The sequence below is a fragment of the Ostrinia furnacalis genome, unplaced genomic scaffold, assembly GCF_004193835.3.
Source record: "Ostrinia furnacalis isolate ACB-3 unplaced genomic scaffold, ASM419383v2 OfSCF5758, whole genome shotgun sequence".
Classification (NCBI taxonomy): Eukaryota; Metazoa; Arthropoda; class Insecta; order Lepidoptera; family Crambidae; genus Ostrinia; species Ostrinia furnacalis.
Window position 1 is genome coordinate 110,872 of NW_021135997.1, and position 18,749 is coordinate 129,620.

Below are 18,749 nucleotides of genomic sequence, written 5' to 3' on the forward strand. Positions count from 1 at the left end.
ACCTCATAATTAGTGAAAACCAGTTTGACTGCAAGCACATCGTGGACCACTTGGAATGCCTCCAGGGACTACCAGTGGTCCGCGGACCACCGGTTAAGAACCACTGCTCCAGAGCGTCCCTTCCTCCACCATGCGTAAGAATGTTTCAAAAATACTGTCTAAGGTCTGTAGCTAAAGGTCTAAGCTGCAAGATAGAAGAATCTTCTAGCCAAAAAGATTGTCAGCAGATGTCAACGGATTTAAAACTTGGAGTTCATGTGACTCCTTCTAGACTTGAGTCTCTAGAGCGTCCCTTCCTCCACCATGCGTAAAAGTTTTCCAAAAATACTGTCTGAGGTCTGTAATAAAAGTCTAAACTGCAAGATAGAAGAATCTTTCAGCCAAAAACATGGCAGATGCAGCATATATCAACGGATTTAAGACTGGACTGGCATCACCTTGCAATGTCATCCTCTCATTGTTATCTGTAATGTAAATTATTTTTAAAATGCATTTAAAAAATAAAATGTTCGTTTTATTATTTCAATAATCTGACCTCTCAACTCAACTACACTACACAAACACCTTTGTTCGCAACTGTACTGACGAAACCTCGATATTATACCGTTCATTTAAGATGGCAATTTTGATTTTGATTTTGATATGCTCTGTTTTTCTTCCAATTTTCTTATAATTTTCACCCAGCATTTTAGTTATGTATTAAATTCAATTTCTTAGTTTCTTGAACATTCTAAGAAGTAGTTTTACATACTTCAGGTGTTCTTTGGCATATTGTAAGCACATCTTGTTACAATGTTACTTTAATGCAACAGCTTACGAAGTTGTCTAAGTTTTATCAAGTAGAAGTTTGGAAGTTACTCGAGTTATGTTCCACTAGTTTACGTATTAAGAACCAGAGAACATTGTAAATTAGTAATTGATTTACATTTTACATGTACTTAGTTAGAGTACAAGTTAGTTACACTCGTAATTAGTTATTCCTTTTTGTGAATATGCATTGGTAAATACGTCGACCGTTGGACTATTGAACTCAATTTAGCTTACTTGGAGTTGTTGACAGGAATAATAGTAGGTAACTAGCTTTTGCCCGCGGTTTCACCCGCGTGATTTTCAGTTTTCTTAGATCGTCAAATATTAAAGCCTACCTATAATATTATGTTATTCTAATTTATAAACAACTAGCGGCCCCCCTTATGCTTTGATCACACGTACCGAGTAAACGGGCGAAACAGTGCTCTCGGCCGAGTACTCGGTGTGTATGAACATTACGCCGAGTGCTCGGCCGAGCGCTCGAGTATGTGACTCGCTCACCCAACTGTCTCGACCGAGTAAACATTTTACTGTCTCGCCCGTTTACTCGGTACGTGTGATCAAGGCATTAGGGGTTCGTTCGTTCGTTCGTTCGTTTCAGCCAAATGACGTCCACTGCTGGACAAAGGCCTCCCCCAAGGTTTTCCACAATGAACGGTCCTGCGCTGCCCGCATCCAGGCTCTTCCCGCGACCTTTACCAGATCGTCGGTCCACCTCAAGGTCACCCAAAGGACGATGGAGCGGGCTATGCTCGGAGTTTCCCTGCGTGATCGAATCAGAAATGAGGAGATCCGCAGGAGAACCAAAGTTACCGACATAGCTCGCAGAATTGCTAAAATCAAGTGGCAGTGGGCGGGGCACATAGCTCGTAGAGACGATGGCCGTTGGGGCAGGAAAGTTCTCGAGTGGCGACCACGGGCTGGAAGACGTAGCGTGGGCAGGCCTCCTACTAGGTGGACCGACGATCTGGTATTAGGGGTTCAATTTTGCAAAATAATTGAAAATGTGTAGTCTGTTGTAAGTACTCCTACATAAATAACGTATAACCTTTGTTATCAGGTATGAACCCCAAAGAGCTTCGGGACACGAAGACGGGTGTATTCGTGGGCGCCTGCTTCTCGGAGTCTGAGAAGACCTGGTTCTACGAGAAGATGCAGGTCAACGGATTCGGTATCACTGGGTGAGTTGAGAACTTAAGTTATAGTCTGGCAGACTCATGCCCGTTTTCATCATCAATCCCTAATTTTTAAGTGACCCCTATGAAAACAAATTTCCTGTTAGAGCCTTGCCACACTGGCGGATCACAAGCGGTTTCAACGCGGAGCGGAGACGCCGCGGCTTTTTGCAAGCATTTTGTCGAAAAACCCAACCAGTGAAGGTCAAGTTTGTCCCGGGGGAAAGTTAAACTGTCATTGGACCCGCAACGAAATTAATCAGAAGAACATAGGAGGAGTTCGAAATTAAGGTTTGACTTCCCTCCACTGAAAACCAGCGTCGTGGCCTCCCTCACCGGGGGCCACGGCATATGCTGAGTGGGGTCCCATTGCGATGGACATCGCTGTGCGACAGGGTGGCACTGCTCAGTTTACTTTCTCTTCCATTGTATGTTTTAAGTCACCTTTGTCTTATTTGCTTTTTTTTTATTTACCTCTTTTGTCTTTTGTCTTTTGTGATGTCCATGGCAATAAATGTTTCTTTCTTTCTTTCTCTCATTGCAAAGCGGATGACAAGTGACAAACAAAGGTTTAAAAAACCTATAAGAAGCTCTTTAGCGCTAGTGGTAACTCGTCGATAGTGCCTTGAGTGCTATGTAGTGACTATAGTTGGTTTAATAGACCTCATTATAAATATATCACCACGATACACGCACGCTTCGTATAAATTCACTAATATCAGTAAGTAAATAGTGGTTAGTGGGTCTTCCATTCAAAGAAAAATGGGTGACAATTAATTGATGAGTATTACATACATATTTATTAGGATACCGTACCGTACTATGTATTACGTTCGTTCTGCACCGCACCTGCCTTGGATTCCGCGAACTTGTTACAGATGGATCTACAAAGTTCCCAACATACAAAGGTTGGAAAATACGGTATATTTTTATGCAAATATTTTCAAATCAAAAGAATTACTTATTTGATGGAAGTTGGAATAATTTGAGGAATATTATGTACGAGTATATACCTAAATCCTGAACGATCACAGACTACCTATATGTAACTGAGAACCAAACCAACTACATAATTTATGATATCCCGATATTCCCCTCTAAGTGTGTAGTGCTCTTAGACATAAGTCTTTTTGATTGCTAAAATTCCCGCTAGCCCATCTAGTCATGTTCATATAAAGCCCATATTGTAAATTGTTTGATCTCCATAATTAGCGCAGCCGTTAATGGAGATCAAACATCCCTCTCAAATCGTTATAATGACTGTAATGACTTACGCCCGTATTCACAAGCACTACTATGAGGTCTCACAGTGCGCGTGGACGCTCAGGGTCACGCACGAACCAATCACAGAGCTCTAATTCAACGCTGTGTAGGTTTGTTGTCGACACGACAAGAAGATGGGTAAAAAGAATAATGATTCTCCACCAGGCCGCTCCATCAACACAATTAGTTTTCTCCGTCTTTGTTCATCAAATCAAATGAAACCTTACAAACGAAGGTGCACTGAGTTGTAATGAGCACTGAACTTTATTTCAGAAGTTTGGTTTTCATTTCAACTTCGCAGTGGTTCTGGTACAATATAAGTTTGTACAGCAGGATCGTTTATCTCCTTTGAATAGCAATAACGATCATTTAGATAGATAGCTCTATGTTTCAGATAGATTAGAATAAGACCGCCCCAAATCTTCCCGTGGATGTCATAGAGGCGAGATGGGAGAAAATATACAAACTTTTTTTTCTCGGAAAGCCAGCGTTTTAGAATAGGTGAAACTGGCCAGGGTGGGTTGTTTATTTGTGTAATCTAAATCTTTTTTTACCTCTTGTATATTGGATGAGGTCGTTTCCGGAGATATAAAAAAACTGCTTTAGAATAACTTGGTAATTTTGCAATTATACTTTTTTTCGTTGGTGTATTGTGTTGCGGCCATACACGATCACCTCCTTGGCCGCGCGACACTGGCAATCAAGAAAACTTTTCTCGACGACCAATTTCGGTGTTCTTTTGCTTTTTTTCTCGCTCTCAACTCTCAATTTTTCACGTACTATGTTTTTACCACACATAACGAATATTTATTAAAGTCGTTGACTACGAAATCATGAAGATTTTTAAGCCCATCGAGCTACTCATACTGTGAGAGTCGAGAACCGCAGATTGCTTTTAAAAAGTAAGTTAATGTTCATATTTCGGAGCTTACTGTACCTTATTTTATTACGTCAGCTGTCAGTTTCCATCAAGTTAAGAAAGTGTTTTAACTATTGTTATTATGCGCTGTTGACGGGAGCAAAGTTAATAACAAAAGTTTATTCAAAATTCTCATTCAGTTCTTATTTCTATGGCGCTACGGGACTGCAGATATTGTTATGGACAATGAAGTATTGCTTAGATTAATAAAGCCAGAAATTTCCCTTACTCCGAGGAGTCTATTTGCACTTTTTAATACTTATTAACTAACAGACAAGTGAGAGAATTATGTGATGCTATTCCACATACAATAGGGTCAACCATACTGTCTTTTCTTAAATTTTACCTTTGCTTAAATAAATGTAGCAGAAAGGCGCCGGATGCAGCCGCTACCAACCGTGCGATGTGGAAGTCATTGGGTGAGGCCTATGTTCAGTAGCGGACGACCTGTGGCTGAAATGATGATGATGATGATGATGATGATCCGCTTTGCATAGGAGTCTAGAGAAGTGATCCTCAATTTCGAACTCCTCCTGTTTTCCTAATTTCGTTTCGGGGCGCCATGATACAATTTAACTTTTCCCGGGACAAAATGTAACCAACACAAAAAGCAAGAAGTTCCTTCAAATATTGGTAATGATCACTCAGGTGATCAAAGTAGACAAGTGACAATTTGGTGTCCTTTGATCACCCATGGATAATATCATCTAGGTTATCAAAGTGAACTTCTTATCCATGGGTGATTAAATCCAGGTGATCAAAGTGGAATAGGCCCAAATATTAAACTCAAATTCTCTTTCAGATGCTCCCGTGCTATGCTGGCGAACCGCATCTCCTACTGGTTAGGAGTTACTGGTCCTTCCTACACCGTGGATTCTGCTTGCTCCAGCTCCCTCTACGCCATAGAACACGCCTTCAGAGCCATCAGGGATGGCCACTGTGACGCTGCTATAGTCGGAGGATCCAACCTCTGCTTGCATCCTTATGTATCCCTTCAGTTTTCGAGGTGAGAGTGCTTTAGATAATATTTCCTACTGGCTGGGGGTGACTGGCTCCCTCTACGCCATAGAACACGCCTTCAGAGCCATCAGGGATGGCCACTGTGACGCTGCTACAGTCGGAGGATCCAACCTCTGCTTGCATCCTTATGTGTCCCTTCAGTTTTCAAGGTGAGAGTGCTTTAAGGAATATTTCCTTCTGGCTGGGGGTGACTGGCTCCCTCTACGCCATAGAACACGCATTCAGAGCCAGTTATCAGGGATGGCCACTGTGACGCTGCTATAGTCGGAGGATCCAACCTCTGCTTGCATCCTTATGTGTCCCTTCAGTTCTCAAGGTGAGAGCGATTTGGGTAATATCCACTTCAGTGGTGTAGTGGTAAGACAGGAGGTCTTCAGACCCAAAGCTCCAAGATTCGATTCCCAGTGGAGATAGGCTTTTCTACTGGGTTTGGTTGATGGTAGAACTTGGACTTGGTGGACTTAAACCACCTAGTTGGCTTGCTACCACCATCTTACCTAAGTCTGTTGCCATGACAACAATGTTGAAGGCATTGTTGTATTTGTCAGGTTTGATAGCCATTTTCTCAGGGATTGAGTAGATCTTCTTCAACTCTATCAATGTGAACTAGTACTGTAGACTTTATTATCTAACCCAGAGTGTTCATTTCAGATTGGGAGTGCTGTCCCCTGACGGTAGATGCAAGAGTTTCGACAACAAGGCCAACGGATATGCACGTTCAGAGGCGGTCGCCGTCTGCTTCTTACAGAAGGCTAAAGACTCTAGGAGGTAAGAAAAACACACCTTTCAAGAAGAGAGCGTATCTTCACCTTAAAGGCCGGCAACGCAACTGTAACGCCCCTGGGTCTGCGGGTGTCTATGGGCGACGGTAATCACTTACCATCAGGTGATCCGTCTGCTCGTTTGCCTCCTGTCACATAAAAAAAAACCTACCTACTACCATAATGTAAAAAACCGTGTCTGTACACAAATGTACAATCTTTCAACAAATAAAAAGAAATTAAAAGTTATGGACGCGAGAGCAACGTGTAAACCGATAGCCGCTTAAACGAGAGCGCTCTCTGATCTCAAATTTCTGATGCAAAAACCGCTGGAAAGATTTTGATTTGGTTTTCACAGCTTGGTAGCTTTCAACTTAAAATCTAAGCTATTTTTCTATGTAACTAGGGATACAGCTTGACCTCTCCGTTGTACTAAACTTTATACAGCGTGGAAGTCAATTAAAATAGTCGTTATAGGCTAAAGTGACTAAAAACTACCCTTGAAATATTAATTAATTAATGCATTAGACAATGGTGAGTTTATAGAAACTTTCTAAAATAGATTTTCTGAATTAGTTTGCTAAATTTTAGATTTTATAACTTCAGCATAAAGTTCATATTGCGTGTCTAATAAGTTTGGAAAATGCTTTGTTGAATACAACAAGTTTTATCTAACTTTGCTGTTAATGGAAATTCACTTTAATTTATTTAACGCACTTTAATTAAATGCGAACATAACTCTTCGCAAGTCATCTATTATTCTGTTTCCTATCTTTCTTCATCATTAGTACCTCCTTGATTTAAGGGAAGGCTCCTATAAATAAGACTATGTTTCTCCAAGTTATAATCCTAAATAATATATATTAGCACTATAAAAATTTCTAGAACTTCTAAATTAAAATTAAATAAAAACACAATAAATCTGCTTAGGCACGAGTATGTACAATTTTTTATCAGAAATTCCACAAAACTTGATCGCTGTTTTTGTCCAGCCACCACCGTTATTTAGTGTAGCTTACTGTATTCTTCGATAATGGTGTACCGTGAGCTATTTCACCACACAGACCAAATTCCTGATACCTGCTTTACTATGTCTCCACAGAGTCCATGAAACAACAATAGAACTAAAAGACAGAACATTTTTTTATAAATAACTAGCTGACCCGGCGAAGTTTGTTCCGCCTTAATGGCAATAAATAAGCAGACTTTTTTTTTATTTCGAACGGGATAAAAAGTATCCTATGTCCTTCTCCTGGCTCTAAACTACCTCCCTGACAATTTTCAGCTAAATCGGTTCAGCCGTTCTTGAGTTATAAGTGGAGTAACTAACACGACTTTCTTTTATATATGTACTAGCTGACCCGGCGAACTTTGTTCCGCCTTAATGGAAATAAATAAGCAGACTTTTTTTATTTCGAACGGGATAAAAAGTATCCTATGTCCTTCTCCTGGCTCTAAACTACCTCCCTGACAATTTTCAGCTAAATCGGTTCAGCCGTTCTTGAGTTATAAGTGGAGTAACTAACACGACTTTCTTTTATATATATAGATATAGATATGAATTTTCATAGATATGAATTTTCCACTCGACTTTCATAGAAATAGATCTCGATGTTTAGAAACGAAAAAGAAAAAGGTTCCATGGAAAACAACGTACACAGTTCCGAAATATTTAACACCACGATGCCTTTCTCAGGGTCTACGCCCAGCTCCTCCACGCTAAAACTAACTGCGACGGCTACAAGGAACAGGGCATCACGTACCCCGCTGGTCACATCCAGAAGCTCCTCCTCAGGGAATTCTACGAGGAGTGCTCCGTCCCTCCCTCTACTCTGGAGTTCGTTGAAGCCCACGGCACTGGTAAGTTTTATTCCTAGTTACTTTTTAAACGTGGTCGCCCCAAGCAAACTTGGCGGCTCACTGGAGCAGACGAGGCGAAGAAAATCGGCAAGACCTGGAGCGAGATCAAACGCGAAGCTCAAGACCGAACGCGATGGAGGAATGTCTGTGCTAATAGAATCAGAAGTGCATGCTAGAGTCGCTGTATGTTCACACTAGGAGCGTCGAATGCTAGGGGCTGTCACAAACAAGACCTACATAATATACCCAATCGCTAACGGAAAAAACAAATCAAAAACAGTGCATAGGTGTTTATCTATAGTACATAATTTTAAGAGAAGAAAATCTATACAATTTTTATCCAAAAAGCTACATAAAGTTGGTTTATATTAGAGTTCTTATTTTTACATGCAAGTACCAAAGGTATTCATCGAATCCAAACCATTCCACTTTGAATATTTTCATAAACTTTATTTTTCAAATAACTCCGCTTCTTACTAACCCCTCAACAATCTCTATTACGAGAAACAATAGGACCGAACAAATGCTGGGGTTTTAAAAACGCAAATAATAAAGAAAATGCTTTAGAGAGGATTCGAGGGATTAGCGGTACTAATGGAAAAATTAAACGGTTTTTAAAAGGGACTAAAATTTGAGCACGTTTCATGTGTTTTCAGCAAATATTTATGTGTCCATTAAAATCGGGGAATCCCCGATGTTGACGTTTGATGTAGAGGCATGACACTAACCTAAAAAGACTGGAATTGTAAGCGTTTCGATAACTCTTTTATAATGCGAACAGCTAGGGGCTGGAATTCGCGGCTGTCTTTCCTTTTCAAGGCGAGAGTGAATAGGTACTTACATACAGGGCAGAATATGTACCATCCTAGACTGCATCTCACTTAAGGTGCAATTGCGGTCAAATACCTGCCTTGTTATGCATAAAGAAGCTGTAAAAATTTGTATTAATTTTATGACAAAATACAGGTTAAAAATCGTAAAATAAACTTTTTGCTGTAACAAAAGCAGGTTGGAAATATTATTTTCCAATAGGAACACCACATTATCTCCATTAAACATTTAGCAAAGACTTTATTAACCCATAAAACAAAAAAGAATCGTTAAAACTTGACAGCAGACCTTTCTTTACTGGACATAAATTTAAAATGGTCAAGTTTTATCTTGAATCCATTGTTTAATGCAAAAGAATTGTGATAAACCCTCTTTATAAGGAAACAAGGAAGAATTGAAAGCGTGCTGAAGTAAAATATACAAGAAATTTTTAATAAGCAACTCTAGAGCCAAGGAACGTGAACAAAGTGATATTTTTTTCGCCAAGCGACTTCTGACGGGTATCTCTGAGAGCGGAAATTGTAAATTTTTTGACACAATGGCTCTACATTGTTATTTCTCTTTAGTCAGAGAGAAAATACAAAGCATAGGAATAATACGTTCTTTAGTCAGTCTAAAAGTATTATATTTGCAGTGATCATGCCAAATTATCTACACATTTTCATAAGTTTCACTTTTAGGACTTTTGATTTGGCTTTACCTCTGTCAGTCTTTCTTTAGGATACGTATTAAAAGGTACAAACTTTCCATGCATTATTATCATTATACGCGACTTCGTAGGCGTGGATCCTGATTTACCCCCTTAGAGGTGGAGTTTTGTAAAATCCCGTCTTAGTGAGCACCTACGTTCTAAAAGGTACCCCCTTGCAATATTTGAGACTCCTAGCACTTGTAGTTTCTGAGATTTCGTGATGAGTGAGTAAGATGTTCTTAGAGAATGAGAAACAATGAAAGATTACAAAAAAGTCATATTATTTATGCTACACGATAATATGTACCAAGAGATTGTACGAGTAATATATGCGAGCAAAACCACAAGGACAGGCGCTTGTCTCTCCTAAAAATCCTACATTAAAGTATTTGTTTTGACTGCAAAATCTGAATGCGCCACACGAGCCTTTTAGCGTAGTTTTCTATGCAACGAGCGTGCGTATTTCTACCCTGTCGCCATAACCCCACGTAGAGGGCATAAGGTCCAGTTTACATGGTGTGTTAATTTTCTATAACTAAGTCGGTTAGTTTTGCAGGGCAATCGAATACCGCACTTAGCCTCATGATTGGGCCATTGTGCGCGATTTGTGGTTTATCTTCCTACTCCAACCACCCCAGATCCCCCCAGAAGGCGAGCAGCCCGTCTAGGCTGCAACAGGCCTCCTGTAGCGACGATGGTGATCGAAGAAATTGAGCCCGTTGTTCTTCCACGCTACTGCACTCCTACAACAAAGTCGGTTAAAAGATATCAAAGAAAATGGTTTTTCCTTAGGTAATAGAATTTTTGTTGTCAATTTATCACAGATTCGACTCGTCACGTCGTCACACTTTTGTAAGCTTCATAAATTGACAGTAAATTCATGGTATACTAGAATAAGTGCACGTTATCTTATACAGGGTGACCCATTAGTGGCTGATCAAAGAAAGGACTGATTCTGACCCAATCTAGTTGTAGTTAGGTCTGTAGTGGCGACTGGCGAGGGCCTGGTAATCGGTTAGACAGGGTGTCTTAGGCACCCTAGTACAGATACCAGTCTTTCACAAAGGTATTATTGCTGTATGATAATAACTTACTGTAACTAGATATAAGTTTTTATACCTCTGTGAAAGTGAAATAAAGTTTATTTATTATTATTATTATTCTACTGAAGCAATAGTCTGTCGTAGTGGTCATTTTATCCTGTACTAGCGGCCGCCCGCGACTACGTTCGCGTGAACCCCGTTTTACCCTCCTTGGGGTTGAATTTCGCTGGAAAATTATTCGAATTTTTCTCGCCGTGAACAGGAACATTTAAAAAAAAGAATTGGTTAAATTGCTCCAGGCGTTGTTGAGTTATGCGCTTACCAATACATTTTACGAAGTGTGGAGGAGTTTTCTCATGGTTTTCCCTATACGAGTCGACTAAAACGCGCAGTACAAAGCCGTGTGAACAGGGCCATGCAGCTTGCGACCGCGACTGCAGCGCCGCCTATTGCAACCGCTGACAATTAGTTTTTGTTTGCTCACCCTGCCCACTTACCCCCTAGAATACAGCGACGGATTGGGGAAAAATCCTTTTAGGAAAATGTTGATTTAGATCACTTTCATACTATTATATTTTTACTGCTAATGTTTGCGTGTGGATGCATCACTTAAATTAGCTCATTCTGTCCATGTGTATTAATCATTTGAATTATTTTTAAGAAATCTGTAAATAAATCGTTGCAACATAATTATGTCAAATTATTTTTGCATCAAATAATGTTATGCCAAAAATGCTGAACTGAACCTGAAAAGTAACAGCGCCAGAGTTACTTGCACATTTATTAAGTTATTATGGCTGTTAGCTACAAAAATTATACTAAAGTATATATCTCGTGCCCGTATCTGACGAAAAAATACCAATCTTTTTTTAACGTAAAAAACTGGGAATTTTCCTGGCTTTTCCCTAACTCCAGCCCTTTGCGTTCACTCTTGCCTTACGTCCATTTAGCCGCTGTAAAATTTAATGAGCGCTCAGATTACAGCGGGACAATGGCCACACTCTGTACTAATGGAGTTTGCAAATTTTTCCCGTTGCTAGTTTTTCCGGCGCTATTTTTCCCGTCACTAGTTCCCCGTTAGAATTGTGCTTAGTTTTTTACTGTAGAGGTTTATTGTGCCGTGGTGACCGTTGAAATATAATAACGGTTTTAAAAACTTTGCTTTTTTTTTCAGCTTTTGATTGCATGGTGGTTTTTGAGTCCAGTTATGGTGAAAAACTATTTTTATGCTGTGTTCTAACATTCATTGCTTTGTACTAGCTTAAAATATTATTTGTTTAGACCTATTTATTTTGTTAGTCAGTTACCTACTAAATTATTATTTTTTCTTTGTATAGCACATTAATGAAGGTAACTTTCAACTAGCTTAAACAAGTAAAAAAAACTTACTGTTACTGAAATCACGGTTAAAGATTTTCATTATTCTCGAAGATTTGCATAAAATTACTTATGAGATAATACAATTTTCAAATTCATAAAGTTTCAAGAAAACTTATTTTAGAAGATAGAGATGAGACGTATTTACTAGAACAGATCCACACACTAGGTATTTTACAGTACTAGGCGGCACCTATTCCAATTTTTTAAATACTTGATCCACCTAGTATTTTATAAATTACACGATTTCAGACCCTACCAACAAAGTAATAGAGGTTATTATTGCGTAATCCGTAGTCGTGTATTACGCGCACCTAGTATTTCTCGTTAAGCTTATGTGCGAACGTAGAGATTCACTCCGTCTCTGTCTGACCAAACAAAATAAACAAATTTGAGCACGACGAAGTAAACGCACACAAACGTAGTCAAACCATATTCATGTAAATAAGAAAAAAAAATGTAAATATTATTATGAAATCTTTTAAATACGCCAACTTTTAAGTTGACAGTCCAAAGCCTGTTGAAGTATGAAGGGAGGAATTATTATTCAATTTCAAATTGCATTATTCATACTACGGTTGTATTTAAAAAAAAAAATGTATTTTAAAGTTATATTACGTGGATTAGTCCGCACTAGTCGCGTCAAGTATACTAAATTACTACGTACTAGGTGGAATAGGTATTTGGATCGAGTATTAATAAATACTAGGAATAGGTGCACCTAGTATCAAATTTACCTAGTATAACCCATCTCTAATAGAAGACCTAATAAGTTTATTGCTTTTTATAATTAAAAAGTAACAAGAAAAATATAATACAATTTTGCTCCTGAGCGTTGTTTACTTAAGTTATTAACAATGCCGGCACTTGGCGTACTCTTCACTTCATCATAACAGATTAGTTTCTGAAAATTTAGCATTCTCCTTAAACATGGCTCTGCTTTAACCGACTCAAAACTAAGCCCGTAAGATTCCCCAACAAGCCGCGACCTGTCGTGTCATGCAAGTAATAATTCAAGCTTACTTGTTGCTTGACAGGTGGCAGAACTTAGCCTCTCCATCATAATTAGTTTCAAATAAGTTTCTAACTTAGGTATGATGCATTGAATAGTTATTTGGTTCAAAAACACATGTACACACGGCCACACTGTTATAACTATCCNCCGCTGTTTTCGAGAACCGGTCCATTTGATTTTACGCATAAGATCCTGCCGCTCCCGCGCCGCCGCCGCCGCCGCCCCGCTGCCCGCTAAGTTCGAGGCTGAGGCCTTAGGCCTCAGCCTCGAACTTAGCGGGCAGCGGGGCGGGCAACGCAGACCCGTTCTCGAAACAAGCGGGCAGCTCGCGCGGCGCTTTAGCGGCGAAGTGTTGTGTTCGGGGTTGTGTTGTCGAGATATTTGTTTTTATTCGCAAACGAAATGTCTGAACAACGGCGACAATTTTCCGCTCCGGCGCCGCTGCCGCGCCACTGTTTTCGAGAGACAATTTTATTTCGATTCAAATTTATTCCTAACGCTCGATTTATTGTGGGCAAAAGAAGGAGTGCGCTGCCCGCTCGATGCCCGCTCCCTCGCCGCTGCCCGCTCGTTGCCCGCTCCGCCCCGCTGCCGCGNCTGCCGCGCCGCTGTTTTCGAGAACCGGTCTATTTGATTTTACGCATAAGATCCTGCCGCTCCCGCGCCGCCGCCGCTCCCGCCCCGCTGCCCGCTAAACTCGAGGCTGAGGCCTAAGGCTTGGGCGAGGCCCTGTTCTCACCAAAGCGGAGAGGAAAACTATCTTTGAATAACCAATCAAATTTTGTTATTTCCACATCATCTCTCCGCTCGCTTCAGTTCGGAAATCTGATTGGTTATTCAAACACATATCCTCTCATCTCCGCTTTGGTGAAATTAACCGAACCTTAAGACTCAAAGAAATGAAATTTCGGCCGTAGTAAAGTTAGCCGTAGAGCATAACATTTTAGATTTAAAATCCAGTAGGAATCGTTAGCAAGAGTGTAGACATAAAGCGAATGTTTTGAGGTCCCATTGGCCCTTTGGATAAGGAACTCTAATAAAATAACAAGTCATCACCTGAACAGCAAAAGTTCTTGAATTTAACCTAAAGGACACACTCCAAGTCCGCCAACAACCCAACTTGGTATCGGCGGCTTTATTCCAAACTAGGTGTTCGGCGAACTTCGATGCTAATGAAAAAAAAGTTTTCAAATCGGTCATCGGTCCAGTAGTTTCAGTCCCTTTCAATGCAAACAATCAAATCTTTCCTCTTTATATTAGAGTAGAAGAATTATGTAGACTGTGTAGAGGTAGACTGCACTAAGCAAAGTATTCATTCATATCTCTACCCTTCATCAGGTACTCGCGTGGGTGACCCTGAGGAGCTGTTGGCCATCGACGAAATATTCTGCACGGGACGTTCGGAGCCCCTGCTCATTGGCTCCGTCAAGTCCAATCTGGGCCACACTGAACCTGCATCTGGACTGTGCTCCGTTGCTAAGGTAAAAACGAATTTAGAAATTAATAAGACGATAATAATATCAGCCATATTTTGGCAGAATACTATGTAGGTATAATAGAAAGACACGGGTCAAAACGCGAATTTTCATTTTCATCACAAGCAGACATGAATAAGATGAACTGGAACGCGAAAATTTAAAATCTTGGAAAAGTATACCATTAATTTTCATATTCTACATTAATTCACTACCTACAGACATAATTTCTGATGAAACTATTGGTGAATCGAAATTAATCTTCGCTTAGATTAAATTAAGTAAGTCCTCGACTTTATAAAGTAAGTAGATTTTTCTTTACAAAAAGTGTATCAAAATATGCAAAGAAGAATACCTACTCTAGAGTTACCCACCCAATCTAGCAGCATAATGTTACATACATACCTTGAAGTGATCAAAATATATTGACATTCAATACTAGACTGGATACTAGCTAGCATGAATGCTGCAACTTAGAGCAAGGAGGACCGACCCCAAAAGATTTGGGAAAAGGCACAGAAGAAGAAGATTCTATAACGAAATGAATGCCCTAATAACGGGCATTAGGGTATCACCATCGATCCCTAATATTTAAGTGACCCCGATGGAAACAAAATTCCTGTTATGTATCACTAAAAATTAGGAATAGATGGTGAAAACGGGCATTAATCTCATGTTCTTCCTTTACCAGATGTGTATAGCCTACACCACCGGCCTCATCCCTCCCAACCTGAACTATCACACCCCTCGCGAAGGTGTCGCGGCCCTTGATGAGGGTAGGCTGACAGTCGTTACGGAAAAGACTCCGTGGAACAAGGGCATGTGTGGCATCAACAGCTTCGGCTTTGGAGGGGCCAACGCCCACGTGTTGTTGAAGAACGTTGCTAGAGATAAGGTATGTTATTCTATGATCAGGAGGCTTAGTGTGAGTTTACGTCAAAAGCATTCGATGTCGATTGCGCAAAAAAATTACGTTAAAAGTATGACGGATTGTACAGCGCTCCTAGCGGAAACTATCAGGAACTAAAATCTTCATATAAGTTTTTAACGCGCTCGCTAGTGACGACTTTTGATGTAAACTCACACTGAGCCCTCTGTATTCCTTCTTATTCGTTTCGCTTTTGGCATCGTGGTCTCGTCAAGGCATTTACGTCAGTTGTAGTGGCGGATACAATTAATTCTCTTTGATCTTTAATAAACAACGGCAACCGTTCTTACTGACTGATCTAGCAATACGCAGTCCATTGAACGGATTGCACTGTTTGGCATTTAGATACATAGACAGTTATTGTGACGTATGCATCCGCTAAGAAGGGATTTTCCAAACTTGGGGTGCAAGGGAATCCCCGAACAAAAGCTACTGATAACAGTCTTTTTGTATTTGGCTTTTTACTATTGATCAGATGCATGCGTAGGTAGACATGATGCCTAATACCATAACAACCTTCATAATCATCAACAGCCCTTTACAGTCCATTGCTGGACTATGAGCGTCCTCCACTATAGTGGACATTTTTACCATAATCCCCACGACTACACATCAAACAGAGAACGATCAGCAGGGCTTTCTGAAAAACATCAATCTTTTAAACTGCGATCTCCAACCCAATAACAACTTTGAAGTAGTTAAAATGTATCTTATTTAGACAAATCATAAGCATTTTACTAAACATGAAATACGTTTTAGGTGAACCACGGCGTCCCAACTGACGACTTGCCCCGCCTAGTCTGCATCTCAGGCCGAACTGAGTCTGCTGTGGCCAAGATCCTAGATGACCTGGAGTCCAGGCCAGTAGACACTGAGCTCATCAGGCTGTACCATGCTATCCATGATGAAGATATTATAGGACATGTTGTGAGGGGTTACAGTTTGTTGGGTATGTATTTTACTGATTGAAACGCGCATAACACTGATGTTTATAATATCTGAAAACGTTTTTTTATTGCAATTTAACTATATAAAAATAAGTCGGGTTTTCCTCCCTGACGCTATAACTCCAGAACGCATGAACCGATTTCCACGGTTTTGCATTCGTTGGAAAGGTCTCGGGCTCCGTGAGGTTTATAGCAAAGAAAATTCAGGAAAAGGGGGTAAAACAGGATCCACGCGTACGAAGTCGCGGGCGGCCGCTAGTATTTTATATTTTAGAATCATGCTGTGATTAATAACGATAATTTTATTAGTAGTGTTTCAAATTTCTTCTTACGTTACGTTTCTTATTTTTATATCTATCATCAATACACCTTCCTTACTTTCATTTCTATCTATTCCATCAACAGATATATTAATATTGTAATCAATTTTGTCTTAGAATCCCATCCCCCCAAGGCGGTGACTGTCGCCCGCGACATGCAATACTTCTCCGGTGTGAAGCGACCGGTCTGGTTTGTTTACTCTGGCATGGGTTCCCAATGGGCTGGAATGGCTACTGAGCTCATGAGGATCCCGATATTCGCTGCTGCTATTGAGAAGTGAGTAATTTGTCTTCATAACCTTCTTCTATTATATTAGGCTTGTCTTCATACTTACCTCTGTTTGTTAAAATCAATATTTAGACATTACCATAAATATTCAATAACATTCCAAGATCCTCAAGAGGTAGATAGGTATGCCTACCCTTGAGTTGAGAACGTTTGCTTAAGAGTGAGGTTCTTCATTCTATTCTATCGTATCGTATACCTGTGCAGAAAATTGCGTCTACTAGATAAGTATGGGACGTGTCTGCTAGGCGAGTTTAAGACAATTTTTAGACCATCTTGTGTACAGCTATCGCACATCAAACTACACATTGTTGTAGTAATATACCACTTATTTCAACTGCAGAAGATGCTACAGTAACTTGATATACTTACCTACTATTGTCCGAACCATTAGGTAAAACCTTGATGATGCAGAAAACTTTAACATATAAAAGGCGTTCTTTCCACTCAGGAAATGTAGACCAAAACCTCCATTTCCCTCTGCCAAATTGGAAGGTCATATTCCCGCAGTAGAGTCTGAATGACCTGATGATAATGATAAAACTATCTCTGCCAAATTGTAAGGTCAAGTTCCTGCAGTAAAAACTAAATACCCTGCACCTGATGATGTTCAAAAACTATGTCTTCTTCTACAGATGCCACAAGGCCCTCGAGCCCAAAGGCATCAACCTGACGAGGATCATCACGGAACCCGACCCAAAGATCTACGACAACATCCTCAACTCCTTCATCGGAATCGCCGCTGTCCAGATCGGTCTGACTGACATCCTGAAGGCTATTGGGATTGAGCCTGACTACATTATTGGTAAGATCATAAAACACTTTACTTCATTTTAAAGAGTAGTTGCTATCTGTCTGTATATTTTGCGAACATTCGCGTATATGGTCTGGTGCTGATCTCGCCTAAAGAAGTCAAGCTAAATACGGTGACGGCGGACATAAGTCCGAAATCTTGTGATTTTTCAACAAAATAATGTACCTAATCTGATGTGCTGTCGACTTTAGCAGAATCTTATACCATAGACGAAATAAAACAGCCCATTTCAATTCCAAAACTCCCACCAGGTCACAGCGTAGGTGAGCTGGGTTGCGCGTATGCCGACGGTTGCTTCACCGCTGAGCAAATGATCCTGTCGGCTTACAGCCGTGGACTGGCGTCTATTGAGACGCCGTTCATCAAAGGATCCATGGCTGCTGTTGGACTGGGTTACAGCCAGGTAGGTTTTTTAGAGTTAGCACTAACTGCTTTGATGTTTGAGACATTAACATAGCATCACTTTCTTCGCCCTCTTCTTTACGTTTGCCTTGATTTCAGATTGTTGCCTGTTAATTTTTTATGGGTCCAACAATCACAAGAAAACTTTTTCCCAGAACTAACAGCTCAGCTTGTATTAGTTTAGTGACAAGCTATAGACCCTTGCTATATAGTAGTTCCAGTATTTGGAACAAGTGCACATAGTCCCATTTACTTCACTGACACTGATTAAATTTCGATTCTTTATTAGTATGCATGCCCTTTTCAGGGCCTTCGTCCCAAAATGTATTTCATGACCCTCAAACTGTAGACACTGCCTACACAGGAGTTGATAGTTGTCGTAACTAAAGGTGAAATTGGTCCCGTTTAAGTCGTCGTCGTCGTCGTCGTTTCAGCCAAATGACGTCCACTGTTGGACAAAGGCCTCCCCCAAGGTTTTCCACAATGAACGGTCCTGCGCTGCCCGCATCCAGGTTCTTCCCGCGACCTTTACCAGATTGTCGGTCCACCTAGTAGGAGGCCTGCCCACGCTACGTCTTCCAGCCCGTGGTCTGGATGGATGGAGCGGGCTATGCTCGGAGTCTCCCTGCGTGATCGAATCAGAAATGAGGAGATCCGCAGGAGAACCAAAGTAACCGACATAGCTCGCAGAATTGCTAAAATCAAGTGGCAGTGGGCGGGGCACATAGCTCGTAAAGACGATGGCCGTTGGGGCAGGAAAGTTCCCGTTTAAGTATTACAAAATAAATGTCACCTACAAATTAGTATAAAAT

At 40.5% G+C, this 18,749-nt stretch overlaps 1 protein-coding gene across 2 annotated transcripts in view; it reads left to right on the top strand.

Moving 5' to 3' along the window:
• The window catches only part of FASN3 (Fatty acid synthase 3), a 69,283-nt gene that overhangs the window by 15,061 nt on the left and 35,473 nt on the right, over window positions 1–18,749 (top strand). The window contains exons 1-10 of one of the 2 annotated variants that reach the window (XM_028316516.1): window positions 1,885–1,991; window positions 4,970–5,173; window positions 5,839–5,955; window positions 7,645–7,808; window positions 14,104–14,246; window positions 14,932–15,135; window positions 15,928–16,117; window positions 16,553–16,712; window positions 17,357–17,526; window positions 17,787–17,938. In XM_028316516.1, coding sequence (XP_028172317.1) covers window positions 1,963–1,991; window positions 4,970–5,173; window positions 5,839–5,955; window positions 7,645–7,808; window positions 14,104–14,246; window positions 14,932–15,135; window positions 15,928–16,117; window positions 16,553–16,712; window positions 17,357–17,526; window positions 17,787–17,938 — 1,533 coding nt within the window. In that variant the 5' untranslated portion in view covers window positions 1,885–1,962. Of the gene's footprint in view, window positions 1–1,884; window positions 1,992–4,969; window positions 5,174–5,838; window positions 5,956–7,644; window positions 7,809–14,103; window positions 14,247–14,931; window positions 15,136–15,927; window positions 16,118–16,552; window positions 16,713–17,356; window positions 17,527–17,786; window positions 17,939–18,749 lie in introns of those variants that run through there. The other variant, XM_028316515.1, reaches the window with a different exon arrangement.